This window comes from Orcinus orca, chromosome 17 (assembly GCF_937001465.1).
Source record: "Orcinus orca chromosome 17, mOrcOrc1.1, whole genome shotgun sequence".
Taxonomy (NCBI): domain Eukaryota; kingdom Metazoa; phylum Chordata; class Mammalia; order Artiodactyla; family Delphinidae; genus Orcinus; species Orcinus orca.
Window position 1 is genome coordinate 49,665,704 of NC_064575.1, and position 16,708 is coordinate 49,682,411.

At 38.2% G+C, this 16,708-nt stretch overlaps 1 protein-coding gene across 2 annotated transcripts in view; it reads right to left on the reverse strand.

The window, feature by feature from the left end:
* The window catches only part of NIPAL2 (NIPA like domain containing 2), a 74,272-nt gene that overhangs the window by 38,002 nt on the left and 19,562 nt on the right, over positions 1-16,708 (reverse strand). For both annotated transcript variants that reach the window (XM_033438228.2, XM_004275352.4), the window contains exons 2-3: positions 16,358-16,426; positions 15,156-15,327 (exon numbers count right to left, since the gene is read on the reverse strand). In XM_033438228.2, the coding sequence (XP_033294119.1) occupies positions 15,156-15,327; positions 16,358-16,426 (241 nt within the window). The remainder of the gene's footprint in view (positions 1-15,155; positions 15,328-16,357; positions 16,427-16,708) is intronic.

Genomic DNA, 16,708 nt, shown 5'->3' on the forward strand with positions numbered 1-16,708 from the left:
TAATTCCCAGAACCCCTACTGAGTTTCATGCTAAAGGACTTTTATATAAGCTATTCCCTGGGCAACTCTGCCTCCATCCTTTCACCCAACTCTAGACTCGAGCATCACCTCTGGATTCCCCCAGACCAAGTTGACCACTCCACCCATATGTGTGATTACCCCTTATAACATATAACTTTTTTGTTAGACTTAGGATTTTTTTTGCCTGTCTCCTGCAAAAGGTTATCAGTTCCTTTTACTCTGAGATATGCCTGCAAAAGGTTATCAGTTCCTTTTACTCTGAGATATGCCTTTTACTCTGAGATATGCCTTAGTACTCAGCATATAAATAAAAGTGTTGGTGGGATCTCCTGCATTTGCTGACCCTTGTGATGTTGAAGACCCTCTTTCCCATTATTGATGCTACTGAAACCTCAGCCTTACAACTGTGCCATGACCTACTGCTATGGCCTCAGGTGTGTGTGGGGTAAGTTGAATCTGAGCTGTTCCTCTTATGGAGTCATGAGTAGAGGCAAGGGAAGATCCAAGTTTGCAATAATACAAAAACAAAAAACAATTATTTGTATTTTAAATATTTGACAAAAACTATTAGTTGCATTTCTTATTTTTTTTAAAGCAAAAATACAGAAAGGAAAATCATTATAAAATAATCTCATCATCTAGGAAAGAACCACAGTTAATATGTTTGTGTGTTTATGTCCCTCTGGTTGAGATCAAACTGTAAGGCAAAATTTCTTTTCTCAGTTTCCTCAGTTACTGTATTACCATTTGCCATGTCATTAAAAATTCTTCATAGATATAATTTTAATGAATCTGAATTATAATACATTAAATCAGTGAAGCTTGAATGTAACTATATCTGGTGCTCTGGGAATTGATTTAAAACGAAATAAAATCCACGCCAGAACACTCATTCAGGATAAGCTGGAATCCACATATGTTTTTTCCATCTTTTTTTCAACCTAGCTCTCTCTCATTCAAGTTGAGCTATGTCCTTGCAAATTTTTCCTGAGCAGGTTATTTATAGGAATGGGGGCTTCACACAAAATAAACAGAGCATGGGAAATGTCCACCAAGCATGAGTTTATTGTGTGGCATGGCTTTAAAACATTAAAGCAATATTTTCTGAAGATAAATTAATGTATAGCTATGTAGTCCGTTACATTAAGAATTGAGTTTGGGACAAGCATAAAAATGTATGATAAATTTCTATTTCAGATTTGGACCAAATAATTCATGGAAACTAATTTCACATGTTAGAGCATTAGAAAAGTATAAAAGTGTATACTAAAGTATAAAAGTATAAAAATCAAGACTTCACTCCCAACTCCCATTACTGACTTCTTGTGTAATTAGGTAAGGAATGTTCCCAAGCGGAGGGAGATAGATTAACAACAAAAAATAGGTGAGGTATCATGACACTAACACATACCAAACGCTTTCCATTATAACAATACTTGAACTGACCATTTCACAGCAAAGGATTCCAATAAGAAGGTAGACATTGCTTACATGGTATAAGGAAATTTTAGAGCTAATAGTAGACAGAGAGGTAATCTACTCTAGGTTCTAAACTTTACAATTGGGAAACTGAGGTCCAAGGAAACTGATCCATTCATCTAACAAACATTTATATAACAGCACAGCTGGAACCAGCATGCATATTTCCTCATTCCAGTCCAGAGCTCTTTCTAGTACACGACACTCCATTTCTCTCTTGGAGTAAGAAAGGATCATTTTCCTTCTCTTCCTGTTGCTAAGCCACCATCTCATAAATAATTTCACTTTCAGAAGGAAGAGGGAAGAATGTTACGTAGGAGATAATTTCACTGTTGAAAGCAAAAAGGACATGACTGGTAACAATAAAATTGAAATATACCATAAGCATCAAATTATATCAATTGACATAAAATAGAGTTTTATGAAACATAAATACGCTACCTTTACTTTCTGAAAGAATTTATATGTCTGATGCATTTTTTTAAGTTTTAAGAGAATGTGATTTTCTACAAAATCTTCAGATAAGAGAATGAGTTTATCTATCAAAGAAAGTAATAAAAAAGAACATTCTATTAAGATACATCTACTTATAACTCATTTATCTTGCAAAACATGGTTAAAATGAGAGCTGTGCTGAGAAAAAGACAGTTTCTGAGCAACAGCTAATAACATGACTTCTAAGAACAGAAGTAAATTTTTTAAATGAGAAAAGATAAATAAACTGAAGTGCTCCCATATATATTTGCAATCAGAGATCTGTCAGACTCAACCCTGTCTAGTTGCTGCTACATCAACAACCATTGCCTAATAAACATGTACAACGGGGGAAAAACTATTACACTTTTATTCCTATAGTAAAGTTTAATATTTAAAAATAGAGTATTTCAAGATCAATAGTTCAAAAGCATTAAAACAGAACACACTTGTAACTTATTAAACTATAGTTTACCACTGAGCACTAACTTCAGCACTCAGAGTTTTGTGTACATTTTTGACTACAGGCATATTTGGGCAGAGGTTCGTGAATCCTTTTCCATCCTGGCCTTCACAGGACGTGGGTCTACACAGAGAGTGCTCCCAGACACTGGCCTATACAGCGTGATCCTGGACACTGGAGTTAAATTCGTTACACAGTGAACACAGTGACTCCAGAGGCATTGTGACCACAATGATCATAGTGCATTAAAAAAAGAAGGTAAAAGGTAGCATATGAAAGATAACATACCAAAATTCAAACAGTGGTTATGGGGAAAAAAATATAGTAGGGGGACTTCCCTGGTGGTCCAGTGGTAAAGAACCTGCCTTCCAATGCAGGGGACACAGGTTCGATCCCTGGTTGGGTAACTAAGATCCCACATGCCATGGGGCAACTAAGCCCGCACGCCACAACTACTGAGCTCGCGCGCCTCAACTAGAGAGCCGGTGTGCCGCAAACTAGAAAGCCCACGCGCCCTGGTGCCCGTGCGCCACAGCTAGAGAGAAGCCTGCACACCACAACAAAGAGCCCGAGCCTCGATGAAAGATCCCACGTGCCTCAATGAAGACCCTGCATGCCGCAACTAGACCTGATGCAGCCCGCCCCCCCAAAAGAAAGTAAATAAATAAAATAAATATAAAAAAAAGAAATAAATGATCAATTTAAAAAAATATAGTAGGAATACTCTGTAAGAGGAAAGGACAAAAAAGTTTTTTCTAGATTTTCTTTGGTTCAAAAGAGTGCGCCCATGGGGCAGTGTATTAAGGTAGTCACTTGGCCTTCATCATAATACTTTATGGTCAGGAGAATCTCAGCAACAATTATAATGGACTGACTCCTACTGGTGAGTCATCTCTACTCTTTTCAGCCATTAAATGTCACTTGGTTTAACAACCAGAATGGAGACGATTTCCTGTCAAGGTTGATGCAAGGAAACTTACACTTGGGCATTCGGATTCGGATTTCTAGATGAAAACCGATAGAGGCCTAGCAAGATCCCCGTGGCTTCAGCTGAACCAGGTCTAGGCATAGGGGAGGTGCCAGTCCCAAGACATGTGCCCTGACGCTGAGCTCCCTAATGCTTCCTGATCTACGTAGGAATAAACCTTCGTTTCTTCTTCATTCACCTCCACTCTGACATCACAAGAGCTGGCTGTAATTATGAAAGAGCTACTTACCTTAATGTGGTCAAGAGTTGGCATATGAGAGTTCAGATAGGATGTACAAACTTGATTTAGATTATCTTCTGTAATAGCTACTAATGGGGATTAGTAAACCAGAAGTTAAGCGTCAACTTTCTATATGTTAGCAATGACACTCAAGGGTAGACTTTTACATGTGAGTTTAGATTTTTGTGTCTGTAGAGTAACAGGTAAATTGGCATTCCTTTTTTCCATTTTCAACATTAAGATATATGTGCACCTTTTACTTAAATTCCCTTTCTCCCCAGATAATAATTTTTTTATTAAAGGTTGAAGAGCACAGAAGAGACTTCAGTAACTATTTAAATGTGTTATGGTATGGCTATTTTTAAACGAGTTTGTTCACATTTATTTACTTCCCTCCATTTTTTACCCTTTTATGACCACCTCTAAAAAGACAAATTTAACCCAAAGTTTTAAAACTCAATTACACCTTACTTAAATGTGATTATGGATATGATATTCTTATCTGATAAAGCTGGAAAGAAAAAAACCTTTGGTCCACAGGTCACAAACTCAAATGCCTCCAGGGGCCAGTTAGGTAATCCTCTAAAGAAGAAAGAATAATGAGGGTGGTGGGCTGTGGCGATGAGGGGCTGTGGAGCGGTGGTGACCTGGCGTACACAAGATTAGTGAAAGGTGGCAGTCAGAATTCAGCCCTAGCCAACTGCAAGTCCAGTGTTACCAAATCTGATACTTTAAGACAAAAATCCAGTTTTTGTGTATCACTATCCAATTTTTAAACATGGGAAATTAATTTGTATTTTTAAAATACATTCTTTGAGCCAAGCAAAACACAACAGTGGCCAGATCTGGTCTACAGGCCACCAGTTTGTAAACTCTGATCTAGTCCGCAAATGAAAATGTCATCAATTTTCCTGCCTGGATATTCAAGTTATTGTTTAACCTCTATGATCTGAAGAGAAAGCAGGGTATATGTTTATAATATAGGAAAGTAGAAGACAAAGTAGTAAAGAAAGCACTCTTTTATTAAAAAAAAAGAACCCATGACATGAAAAGAACATATTTATATAATAATGCTACAAACAGATCCTCACATGTAAATATCTGGCTTGTGGTTTCTGACCACTTATAATGGCAACTTTATTGTACTGCTAAAAAGCAAACCACAAAAGCACTTTCATGTCAGTCACAATCAAGCTTCAATCACGTGGACGCGTTGAGTGTGCTCATGGGCTCAATCAACTCTAGCCGTTTTGAGGTACTGACTTCTACAAAACGACGGTTCCCCGTTAGTTGTACAATTGGAGGGGAAAAGTATGTCAATTACAGTGAATTCCATGGAATTAGGATTTGAAAATCTGAGGATGTGACACTTTGAAAAATGTTTCTTTATAGAGAGAAAAGTTGTCCCACCATCCATATTGGCAGGAATGAAAGTGTCCAGTATTCATGTTAATTAAAAAATAGCTAGAGGGTGTGGAGAAAAAGGAAGCCTCCTACCCTCCTACACTGTTGATGGGAATGTAAATTGGTGCAGCCACTATGGAGAACAGTATGGAGGTTTCTTAAAAACTAAAAATAGAGTTGCCATGTGATCCAGCAATCCCACTCCTGGGCATACTTCCAGACGAAACTATAATTCAAAGAGATACGTGCACACCCATGTTCATAGGAGCACTATTCACAATAGACAAGACGTGGAAGCAACCTAAATGTCCATCAACATGAATGGATAAAGAAGATGTGGTATATATATACAATGGAATATTACTCAGCCATAGAAAGAATGAAATAATGCCATTTGAAGCAACATGGATGGACCTAGAGATTATCAAATTAAGTGAAGTAAATCAGACACAGAAAGACAAACATTATATGTTATCACTTATTTGTGCAATCTAAAAAAAATGATACAAATGAACTTATTTATAAAACAGAAATAGATTCACAGACATAGAAAACAAACTTGTGGTTACCAAAAGGAATAACAGGGGGCAGGGGGTAGGAGAGATAAATTAGGAGTTTGGGATTAACATGTACACACTACGATATATAAAACAGGTAAACAACAAGGACCTACTGTATAGCACAGGGAACTATACTTAATATCTTGTAATAACCTATAATGGAAATGAGTCTGAAAAAAATACGTATATATTATATACATATAACTAAATCTCTTTGCTGTACACTTGAAATTAACACAACATTGTAAATTAACTATACCTCAATTTTAAAAAGGGAAAAAAATTGCTATTGTCATTTATTGAAGATAATGAAATTGTAGGTAAAGTGCATAATTTCAAATGAGGAGACTGACCTGGATTATGAACAATAATCTTTTCTTTTTTCTTTAATAAATTTATTTATTTATTTACTTTTGGCTGCGTTGGGTCTTCCTTGCTTTCTCTAGTTGCAGCAAGCAGGGGCCTACACTTCGCTGTGGTGCGTGGGCTTCTCATAGTGGTGGCTTCTCTTTGTTGTGGAGCACGGGCTCTAGGTGTACGGGCTTCAGTAGTTGTGGCTCGCAGGCTCTAGAGCGCAGGCTCAGTAGTTGTGGCTCGCAGGCTCTAGAGCGCAGGCTCAGTAATTGTGGCACATGGGCTTAGTTGCTCTGCAGCATGTGGGATCTTCCCGGACCAGGGCTCGAACCCATGTCCCCTGCACTGGCAGGCGGATTCTTAACCACTGTGCCACCAGGGAAACCCAATCTTTTCTTTTCTACATTTTTCTTGATGTACATTAGTGATAAAATTGAAAGGAGTCCAAAAAAGTAAAACTACTGTCACTGACAGGATTAACTCTGTATTATAAATGTAATAGTGCATTACATCATCATTAGCAATTTCTTTAGAAATACACTGTGGCGTTCTCAGAAAATAAGGATGGGTGGAAAAGATGTTTCAAATAAAGTTTTTTAGGTTTTAGGAATGCTTTCAGCTGAGAGTGCATGAGCAGACACAAAATAAGAACTTCAGAGATTTATTTCACACATCTTATTTAGGCTGGTTTTGAGACAAATGTGCTAAGGCAGACAACCCAGCAAGCCACTGAGAAAAGGGATATTTTCTGCATATTTCCAACATTAAAATAAACGTCCGTGTAAAGTGCCACTATCACAGGCAGCCCGTGAGGTTTAGAGCTCCAATGACTTCATCCAGGCTGGCACCAAGCACAGGGTGCTAAAGGACTGAGGGAATCCACAGCATCGAGGTTTGTGGAACACTACAGGTCACTCGCTCATTGGCCTGTTTATGTTTTCTTTCATTTGTTTCTAATAAAAATCTTGGAGACCAAAGTTTCTGCTTGAGATGACTTCTCTGGAATTCCAAAAGGCCTCACCAGGGCTTTCTGGCTGTGCTATGACCATCATTTAATGGAATACAGACACATTTCAGCTTACAGCTTTATAATGGCACACAGAAATACACGAAACAACGTATATTCCACATCATGAATTTCAATTTGAGCAAAAGCCAGCATGTTAGGGAAAACGAGAGATGGAAAAGACTTACCAGTCATCTGCCTCATTCTCTCAGTGCAGTCAGCTTTCCAGCCTTAATTCAAATTAGCCCAGTCACAGGGTGACTACTTCTCTTAGGAAATTATTCCAGGGCCAAGGAGACCTCACTGCTATTAATTTTATCATTCCATATAAAATTCCAAGTGTTTGATCTCATATAATTCATCTCAAATTTAACCTACTTATTACTCACTTCTATTCATCTGGGCGGTAATTAAGTAAAACAACAAGGTTGTATGTTTCATACAGTACCTGGCAAGGTGGATGCTCATTCAATATTAGTTTCTTATCTTTAACTATTTCTAAACTGATGCCTGAATTTAACTTGGAAAAAGGTGATATATTCTCTGAACTCTTTTCTAATTACTTTAAATCAATATACTCAGAGGTATAGAACTGAAAAATGTCCATCACATTTGTTTTGTTTTGGTTTTTTTAATAAATTTATTTATTTATTTTTGACTGTGTTGGATCTTCGTTGCTGCGTGTGGGCTTTCTCTAGTTGCAGTGAGCAGGGGCTGCTCTTCGTTGCGGTGCATGGGATTCTCATTGCTGTGGCTTCTTTTGTTGTGGATCATGGGCTCTAGGCACGTGGGCTTCAGTAGTTGTGGCACGTGGGCTCAGTAGTTGTGGCTCAAGGGCTTAGCTGCTCTGCGACATGTGGGATCTTCCCGGACCAGGGCTTGAACCCATGTGCCCTGCATTGGCAGGCAGATTCTTAACCACTGAGCCACCAGGGAAGTCCTCTATTATGTTTTATTTCTCCCACCCTCCCTGCTCCTGCAACAATCTCCCTTCATATCCCATTCCTTTGCCACCCCTAGCCAAGTCAGTTTTATGCTGAGAAAGGTCTACCACAAACCTCCTTTAATTTTTTGTGGCTTCAACTCTTTGGACTGTTGATAACTTTATTATTTTTAATCATCTCAATGCTGACGCATAGCACAGATCACAGTCATGGCGATGAACAGAAAAACGAAAACATTAAATGTAAAGTCATGCTTTGTAGATACACAAATAATATAACTCAACCCCCCAAAGGACAAGCTTAATAAACCTTTAAATATTTACAGGAGTGAGTATTCACAAGTTGTTTGCAATGAAATGTTTAGCCATTGTGCTTCACTGGGAATTGAAATCTTTTAAACAACACCCTAGAACAGAACAGAACGCTTCTCGTCCAGCATCCTAGAACAGAGCATCCCAGAATGCCCAATCCTCATTTTATCATAATTCAAATTCAAACCAATTCTGTGAGGCTGTATTGTGTGATTTCCTGCACCATGATCTCCCGGAAAGAGCAGACAGCAGGCACACACAGTCACCAGTCTCCTGGGTCTCAGCTGAATGGCCAGAATGCATTAAATAGGTCATTGTGAACATGATGAGAGTTGCCAAAGGGGAAGTATAGGGTCAAGGCTGCTACATGCAGTCGAGCAGGTTGTGCACTGCACAAATACACTACACCTGAGGGGGCATCACCCACATGTCAGATATTGGTGACTTGTATATTTCTCAGGACAATTTTCTGATAGATGGCACCAGAGTGTCCTGCTCTAATGAAATTATTGTATTATGATAATTTGCAGACAGAAAGACTGAAATAGAGTATCATGAGAAAGGATGCCTTTTTCTAATTCACAAAAAGGCACCAAATAGCTGAGCAGAGGACCCGTGTAGGGGGGAGAGAATAAGCCTGTTTAATTTAGTGTAGAAGCCCAGAAAGGCCTCCTGGGGAAGTGGGACAGGAAAGATTAGCAGTAGTTTAAAATTTTATTACAAACTCCTCAGAATATCCAACTTATTTCTTTTTATTGGATTTCTGGTATAATAACTAGTTTCTCAGAAAACACTTTCTCAAATTGCAGTTAGACCTGAAAGCCTCTCTGAAGTTAATTAGCAAGTGAACAAAAGTGCTTTGAAGCCAGAGCAAGAAGACAGAAAGTTGCACGCATGTCTCAGACTGCTATGTTTTTCCTTGGACAAATTTCTGTGTCTGTTTTTTAAATGTATTTGATATTGGTAGGTTATTTGGAAATTTTGGTATTTTCCAACACGTTTTGGTGGGGAATATGTGGAGAAGTCAAAGGGTAAATGCTGCTTAATGGCTGAACAAATGAGCTGTGAAAAGCCCACATTTCTGCTCCCTGAGAATTAATTACTGCATGGATAAGAACAATAAAAAGCATTTCTTGAAGTGGTTCATCCATTTTAGATAATTTAACCACCAGTCACCTTCAGGGGCATGGAAGTAAACTCTGTTATAAAGAATAAAGTACTGGACTTCCCTGGTGGCGCAGTGGTTAAGAATCCGCCTGCCAATGCAGGGCACATGGGTTCGAGCCCTGACCCAGGAAGATCCTACATGCTGCAGAGCAACTAAGCCCATGCGCCACAACTACTGAGCCTGCGCTCTAGAGCCCATGAGGCACAACTACTGAAGGCCGCGTGCCTAGAACCCAAGCTCCCCAAGAAGAGAAGCCACCGCACTGAGAAGCCCGTGCACCGCAACAAAGGGTAGCCCCCGTTCGCCGCAACTAGAGAAAGTCTTCGCGCAGCAATGAAGACCCAACGCAGCCAAAAATAAATAAATTAAATAAATAAATTCAAAAAAAGAATAAAGTAATTTGTTTCTTTTTAATAATGATTATAAATCACAGTGACAATGGCTAGTTGTCACTGCACTATGTATCCAACACTGCACTATGTATCCTACACCGTTCTTAAGTGTTTGTGTTTACTCAATTCTTCCCCATGACAACTTCTGAGGTAAGAACTATTTGTATCCCCACTTTACAGATTAGGGAGCTGAGGCATATTCCCATTTAAATAACTTGCCCAAGGTCGCAGAGCTTTCCAGGGGCAGAGCTGAGATCTGAAGGCTGGCAGTGTGGTCCTAGAGCTTTGCGCTCTTCACCATTCTACTGCCCTGTAGAAGGGTATCCACCCGAGGCTTTAGACGAAATTGAAAAACCATCTCTTAAGCTTTCTTAATTAATGGGAAAACAAACACAAGTCAAAATCTAGAATTAATCAGACTGCCAGCATATAACCAGCATTTTAGTCAGAATAAGCTTTTGCCCTATTATTCACTGAGGAAGCCCTTCAGTGAGAAAAAGAGGGTGAAAATATAAGGTGACACAAGGATACAAGGGCTCTGATCCTCTTTCTCCAAAAGCTGGACCCAGGCTTGGGAATTCAGATCTGCCTATACACCAGGATCACTCCCCATTAACCACCCCCCACTGCAGGCACCGGCCAGCTATCTACCCTGTTTGAGTCTCTAGGATGCTGTGACTGCTTGTGAGCATTGCTTGAAGAACTCTAAAGGGTTTTCTGCAAAACGGTTGTCCCTTGAGATACTTCTTATAAAGGCACCTTGTGGACAATAGGTTTGGGAAAGCTGGCTTACTGCATCTGCCTCTGAAAGACTGACAGCATGCCTGGGCCCATCCCAGGGCCTCAAGAAGTCCTCCACTAACAAAACCTGTGTCACATTTTAAATCCAATATTGTGGAAACCTGTTTGCTTACAGAATTCTTTGTTTCTTAGAACACCTATGAAACCATCAGTAAAACTAGTGCTTGAGAAATGCTGTCTCCAGGTAAGCATGTCAGTGTAGAGCAGCAGGCCACACAGATAGAGGGAAAGAAAGAATAGAAAGGAAGATGGTTCCAGGCAGGAACGTGGGTAGAGTGAGAACTGAAATATCCATGGTGCTTACTGTAGTGCTAGTCCTAAAAAAAAAAAAGACAAAAAAAAAAAATCTGTTCCACTGAAGTGTACAAAGGGAGGAGGAATTTTGATTATGTAAGACAAAACAGTGGGACTGACAATATTAGCAGCCTGGATGTAGTGAGAAGGTGACTCACACAATTTATCCTTACTTCTGGAGAGGAGAAAAGGAACACAGTGTGTTGGTATGAACCAGGCTGCCCAAGGAGAATGAGGAAAATGGAAGAAAGTTCCTTCACTCAGACTTAAGAGCTAAAACTTTTAAAAAACTGTTCTGGACTTCAGTTTTCTTCCTTTCTTATTTTTTTTCCTTTTCAAAATTTGAAAGCCAGAAAAGAAGATGCAATCCCTCATGCAACACTGCAACAGACATTATCTTTAAAAAAAAAAAAATTCAAAGAAAGGTTTGATTTCTTTCTTGAAGCTCCCAAGAAATCATAGGGAAAATAAAATTTCTAGCTCAGTAAAGTGTAGACACTCTTCTGCCTCATCTGTAGACATAGCCGTAAGATAACATATTTATTAAAAAATACTGTCCCTTTTGCTTCAAGTTTTCTAGAGTTTCTAGAATCTTCATAAAGAATTATAAAAGTGGTAGGGGGTTGTTCTGGGGAAAATTCTCAATCACCAGCATCCCTCACCCTCCCACAGCATTGCACAGTGACCTAAATTCAGTGCAAGAGTGCTGTGAGAATGTTATGTATGAGCATATATTACTGTTTGCAAAGATTGTAAAGCAGGAAACAATTTATGTTTGAGGCTATAAGTTTACTTCTTGGAATCATTTTAAATGGGCAGAGAGGGAGGTTGCTAAAAATGTTCTAAAGTTGAAACATTAATCCAGGCTAGGAGCAGACAAAGAAAAATGATCTGTAGCATTGAGAAAAGCCCATCTCCAAGTTTGAAGGTGGGTGGACTGCCCCCTCCCCTCAGGGAGTTTGGGGAGGACAGGTCACTGTCCAAGGGGAAGGTGGTTAAACTTAAAACTTCCCGTTATTAATGAGAGTTTCAAGCAAGTTATGCCAAAATGAGCAGCTTCACAGGCGTCTTCATTGAAGGTCTATGAGGAGTATCAAGGCTGGCCCTTCATCTCTGGCAATTTCCGAATTCTCACTTCAGGTCCCAAGAGGTCTGGCTAATATTTCATTTCTGTGAGATCGCTGATCTTTATAATAAATCCAGCACATCCCCCTTTCTTTGTGTTAGTTGGAATGGCTCTTTTCTTCTCATTCCCAGAAAAAAGTTTTCCCAGGACTGGGGGACTAGAGGTAAATGGAGAATTTCAGTACAATGTGGCTCACACACTCAACCCTCCCCCCCCGAGGCATCTGTTTGATCTGCACGGACACTTTTGTCTTTGGACATTGCATAGAAACTGAGCATGAAGCAGAATAAGAAACGAAACTAAAGATCACCTCTAAACAGATACTCACTGTGAAAAATAATACAACATTTTCAGAACAACTGGGGCCTTGTAGAGGTCCCAAGGTGACAATGTAACAATACCTTTTATCTATTATTTCTCAAATTTTGAGAAGAAAAAGACATCCAGAATGTCCATGTACGCGGTATGTGCAGTAGTAAATAGAAGACAAGATATCCTCAAATTGCTGATTTTATCTAAATGTTAAAAATGTCAAATGAAAAAAAAAAAGAAAAGTCAAATGATTACATAAATTGTGTGCCTATTCAGAGTAGGGTGATTTTAACTGAACAATTTCTTGAAAGCCAAAAGTGTTCTTTGCTAACTATTCTACTATTGTACATCATGAAAGTATTTTAAATAAGATATTTTAAATTATTAAGAAGGGGAAACTACTTTCAAAATGAAATAAAATTCTCTTTGAGTATACATTATTTCAGTTTAAGCTATGCTTTTTTTTAAGACTATCATATAATTTTTAGGAGAAATATTACAATGGGGATATGTGGGTGCACATTATGCTTGATCTAGTTGCTACCAGACAATAGCCATCAACTTGTTTCTATTTCAATGAAGATTCCAAATTCACAGAAACATAGAAACATGCTGTTTCCATAGCAGCAGATAAAGGGTGAAACTCAAAAGAGTTTATTGATTTTAACATGGCTTAGAGATTTTGTTCTCTTTTTTAGCAGTAATTTTTGCTTGTTTTTTTAGTCTTTACCAACATCTCATATTTTCTTTTCTAAATGTATTTAGTAAGTCATACAAATTTTGAAAGTAGGATAATTGTGACATTACTGTAAAATTACACATTCTTTCTTTTTTTAAATTTATTTATTTGTTTTTTTTCTTTTTTTTAATTTTTGGCTTTGTTGGGTCTTTGTTGCTGTGCGCGAACTTTCTCCAGTTGCGGCAAGTGGAGGCTACTCTTCTTTGTGGTGTGCGGGCTTCTCTTGCTGCGGAGCACAGGCTCCAGGCGCACGGGCTTCAGTAGTTGTAGCACACGGACTCAAGTAGTTGTGGCTCGCGGGCTCTAGAGCGCAGGCTTAGTAGTTGTGGTGCACGGGCTTAGTTGCTCCATGGCATGTGGGATCTTCCCAGAACAGGGATCGAACCCGTGTCCTCTGCATTGGCAGGCGGATCCTTAACCACTGCGTCACCAGGGAAGTCCTAAAATTACACATTCTTATAGTAACGTAGAATAACCAATATCGAATTCTTTTTTTTTAACATCTTTATTGGAGTATAATTGCTTTACATTGTTGTGTTAGTTTCTGCTTTATAACAAAGTGGATCAGTTATACATATACATATATCCCCATATCTCTTCCCTCTTGGGTCTCCCTCCCTCCCACCCTCCCTATCCCACCCCTCTAGGTGGTCACAAAGCACCGAGCTGATCTCCCTGTGCTATGCGGCTGCTTCCCACTAGCTACCTATTTTACATTTGGTAGTGTATATATGTCCATGCCACTCTCTCACTTCGTCCCAGTTTACCCTTCCCCCTCTCTGTGTCCTCAAGTCCATTTTCTATGTCTGCGTCTTTATTCCTGTCCTGCCCCTAGGTTTTTCAGAAACTTTTTTTTTTTTAGATTCCATATATATGTGCTAGCATACGGTATTTGCTTTTCTCTTTCTGACTTACTTCACTCTGTATGACAGACTCTAGGTCCATCCACCTCACTGCAAATCTCAATTTCATTTCTTTTTATGGCTGAGTAATATTCTATTGCATATATGTGCCACATCTTCTTTATCCATTCATCTGTCGATGGACACTCAGGTTGCTTCCATGTCCTGGCTATTGTAAATAGTGCTACAATGAACACTGTGGTACATGACTCTTTTTGAATTTTGGTTTTCTCAGGGTATATGCCCAGTAGTGGGATTGCTGGGTCATATGGTAGCTCTATTTTTAGTTTTTTAAGGAACCTCCATAGTGTTCTCCATAGTGGCTGTATCAATTTCCATTCCCACCAACAGTGCACAAAGGTTCCCTTTTCTCCACACCCTCTCCAGCATTTATTGTTTGTAGATTTTTTGATGATGGCCATTCTGACCGGTGTGAGGTGATACCTCATTGTAGTTTTGATTTGCATTTCTCTGATGATTAGTGATGCTGAGCATCCTTTCACGTGTTTGTTGGCAATCTGTGTATCTTCTTTGGAGAAATGTCTATTTAGGTCTTCTGCCCATTTTCGGATTGGGTTGTTTGTTTTTTTGATATTGAGCTGCATGAGCTGCTTGTATACTTTGGAGATTTTTCCTTTGTCAGTTGCTTCATTTGCAAATATTTTCTCCCATTATGAGGATTGTCTTTTCATCTTGTTTATGGTTCCTTTGCTGTGTAAAAGCTTTTCAGTTTCATTAGGTCCCATTTGTTTGTTTTTATTTCTAATTCTTAATGTAAAAGAGATGCTAACCTATGGATCAGGCATCAAGGACTCTAACTACGTGTAATGTCAGTTTAGCATATGAATAAAACATAACATTTTATTACAAAGGCTTTAAGGTAATTCATTAATGATTAAAAAGCATGGTAGAACATTTTCTGCTACTGTTAATTTCATTTGTTAAGACTCAGACACTGGGAATCAGGCTTTGAAACATAGATGTTACAGCTACAAAATGCAAGTTTCTTTGTGGTTCATGTGGCACCATGACAGTGAATAACTGAAATTGGTAGTATAATTGTTCCAAGTTAACATGCTAAGAAAACAGGAAATGACTTTTTTCTTTTGTGCATGTGTTGTTTAAGTTGTATTTTTTTTGCCAACTATTTTGATCTCTTAAAATTTCTATTGGTCAAAACACAGAAAAATGGCTCACCTGTAACAGACATACAGCCTAATGGAGCAATGAGAGTAATGGGGGCAAATCCATAGGCTGCAAAGTTTCCTGTCTCTCCCACAGCCATCAGTATGATGCCGCTCCACCACAGCACGCTCTTGAAGTGTGGCCTTGGGTGTTCTTGGTGCGCCAACTGAAGATGCGAATATTTCTGGAAGTACATCACGATGTAAATAAGAAAATATTTCCACCCAACCAAAACTTGGCCTTGAAATTTTGGGTCCTATAAAATTGCTTCATGGCTTTTAAATTTATTTGCAGATTATTATAGAGCAATTATTATGGTTTTCTGTTTGTTCCAAACATATTAACAGAAGTGAATCATACTGATATAGCATTTTATAGTTTAAAGGGCCTTCTCACATATTGCTTAATTCTCATAACAACTCTGTGAAGTAAATATCATTGTTATCACTGTTACTATCTAAAGACGGAGTGTGTGTTAAGGAGTTAAGTGACTTTTTAGTCCACCACACCAAAATACTTCTTTTAGATTGTCAAAAAAATTCAAATGCTGAAATAAAGATAATAAGTTACTAAAGAAACACCTTTGGAAAAGGGATTCAAATCTATGAGTCGAAGTTGCTACCACAATAAACATAACAGGGCAGAAAGCTCTGGTAGCAGAGGGATGGGGGAACTCATTTATATCTGGTTTCAGTATTTCTTTGTATTGGAAATTATGAATTCCTGAAAAACTGGCCATTAAATAAAGCTCTATTTCCCTATTGATTTTATGATAACTGAATTTACTTCCTTAAGAAGTATGTACAATTCTAGATTACTTTAAAATCTTTTCTTTAAAATTTTTTAAAAATTTCAGAAGTTATTTAGAAAATAATAAAAGTACTGTAAGAAAATGTAGGACATTAAAATAAATCTTGGCTTATGCCAAGATATGAACATCTTTTTAAGTGTGATACAAATTCACAGGCGCCTGGTCTGGGGTACACAATACTATTAAGAGGCTCACAAAACATTTAACTTCTCTTAAAATCAGAAGAAAAAAGATGGACACAATCTAGCCTGGATTATATTTGTCTTTATATCAATGAGGTCATAAGATATACTTTCTTTAATGGAGGAGGAAGTCCAAGAAGGCAAAAGTGCCTGAGGCTCACTGAAGTCATAATGTGTCCCTGGATCAAACTACAGAGTTAGGAAAATAAGCTTCTTCTTACCTGAATATTTAGGGAAACGCTGATTACCAAGTTTCCTAAAATGGCCAGCAAAACTCCAAAAAGGTGAATCTATAAAAGAAAATGTTTTCTTTAAATGGTACTTTAAATAGCACTTGTAAGATATTTACCAAAAAAACTATGAAAATTTAAGTTGATACATTCATTCATTTGTTCATTCATTCAGCAAATATTTACTTAGCACCCGTTTGCCAGGGTCACTTGGAATATGAAAAATGGTTTTATTAGGATTAATTTTTCACTTTAGTCAAATATTATTTTTTATAACTAGTTCAGTCCTTTACTGAATTCTCTAGATATGTGCTTCATTCACTAAAATAAACAGTCATCAGG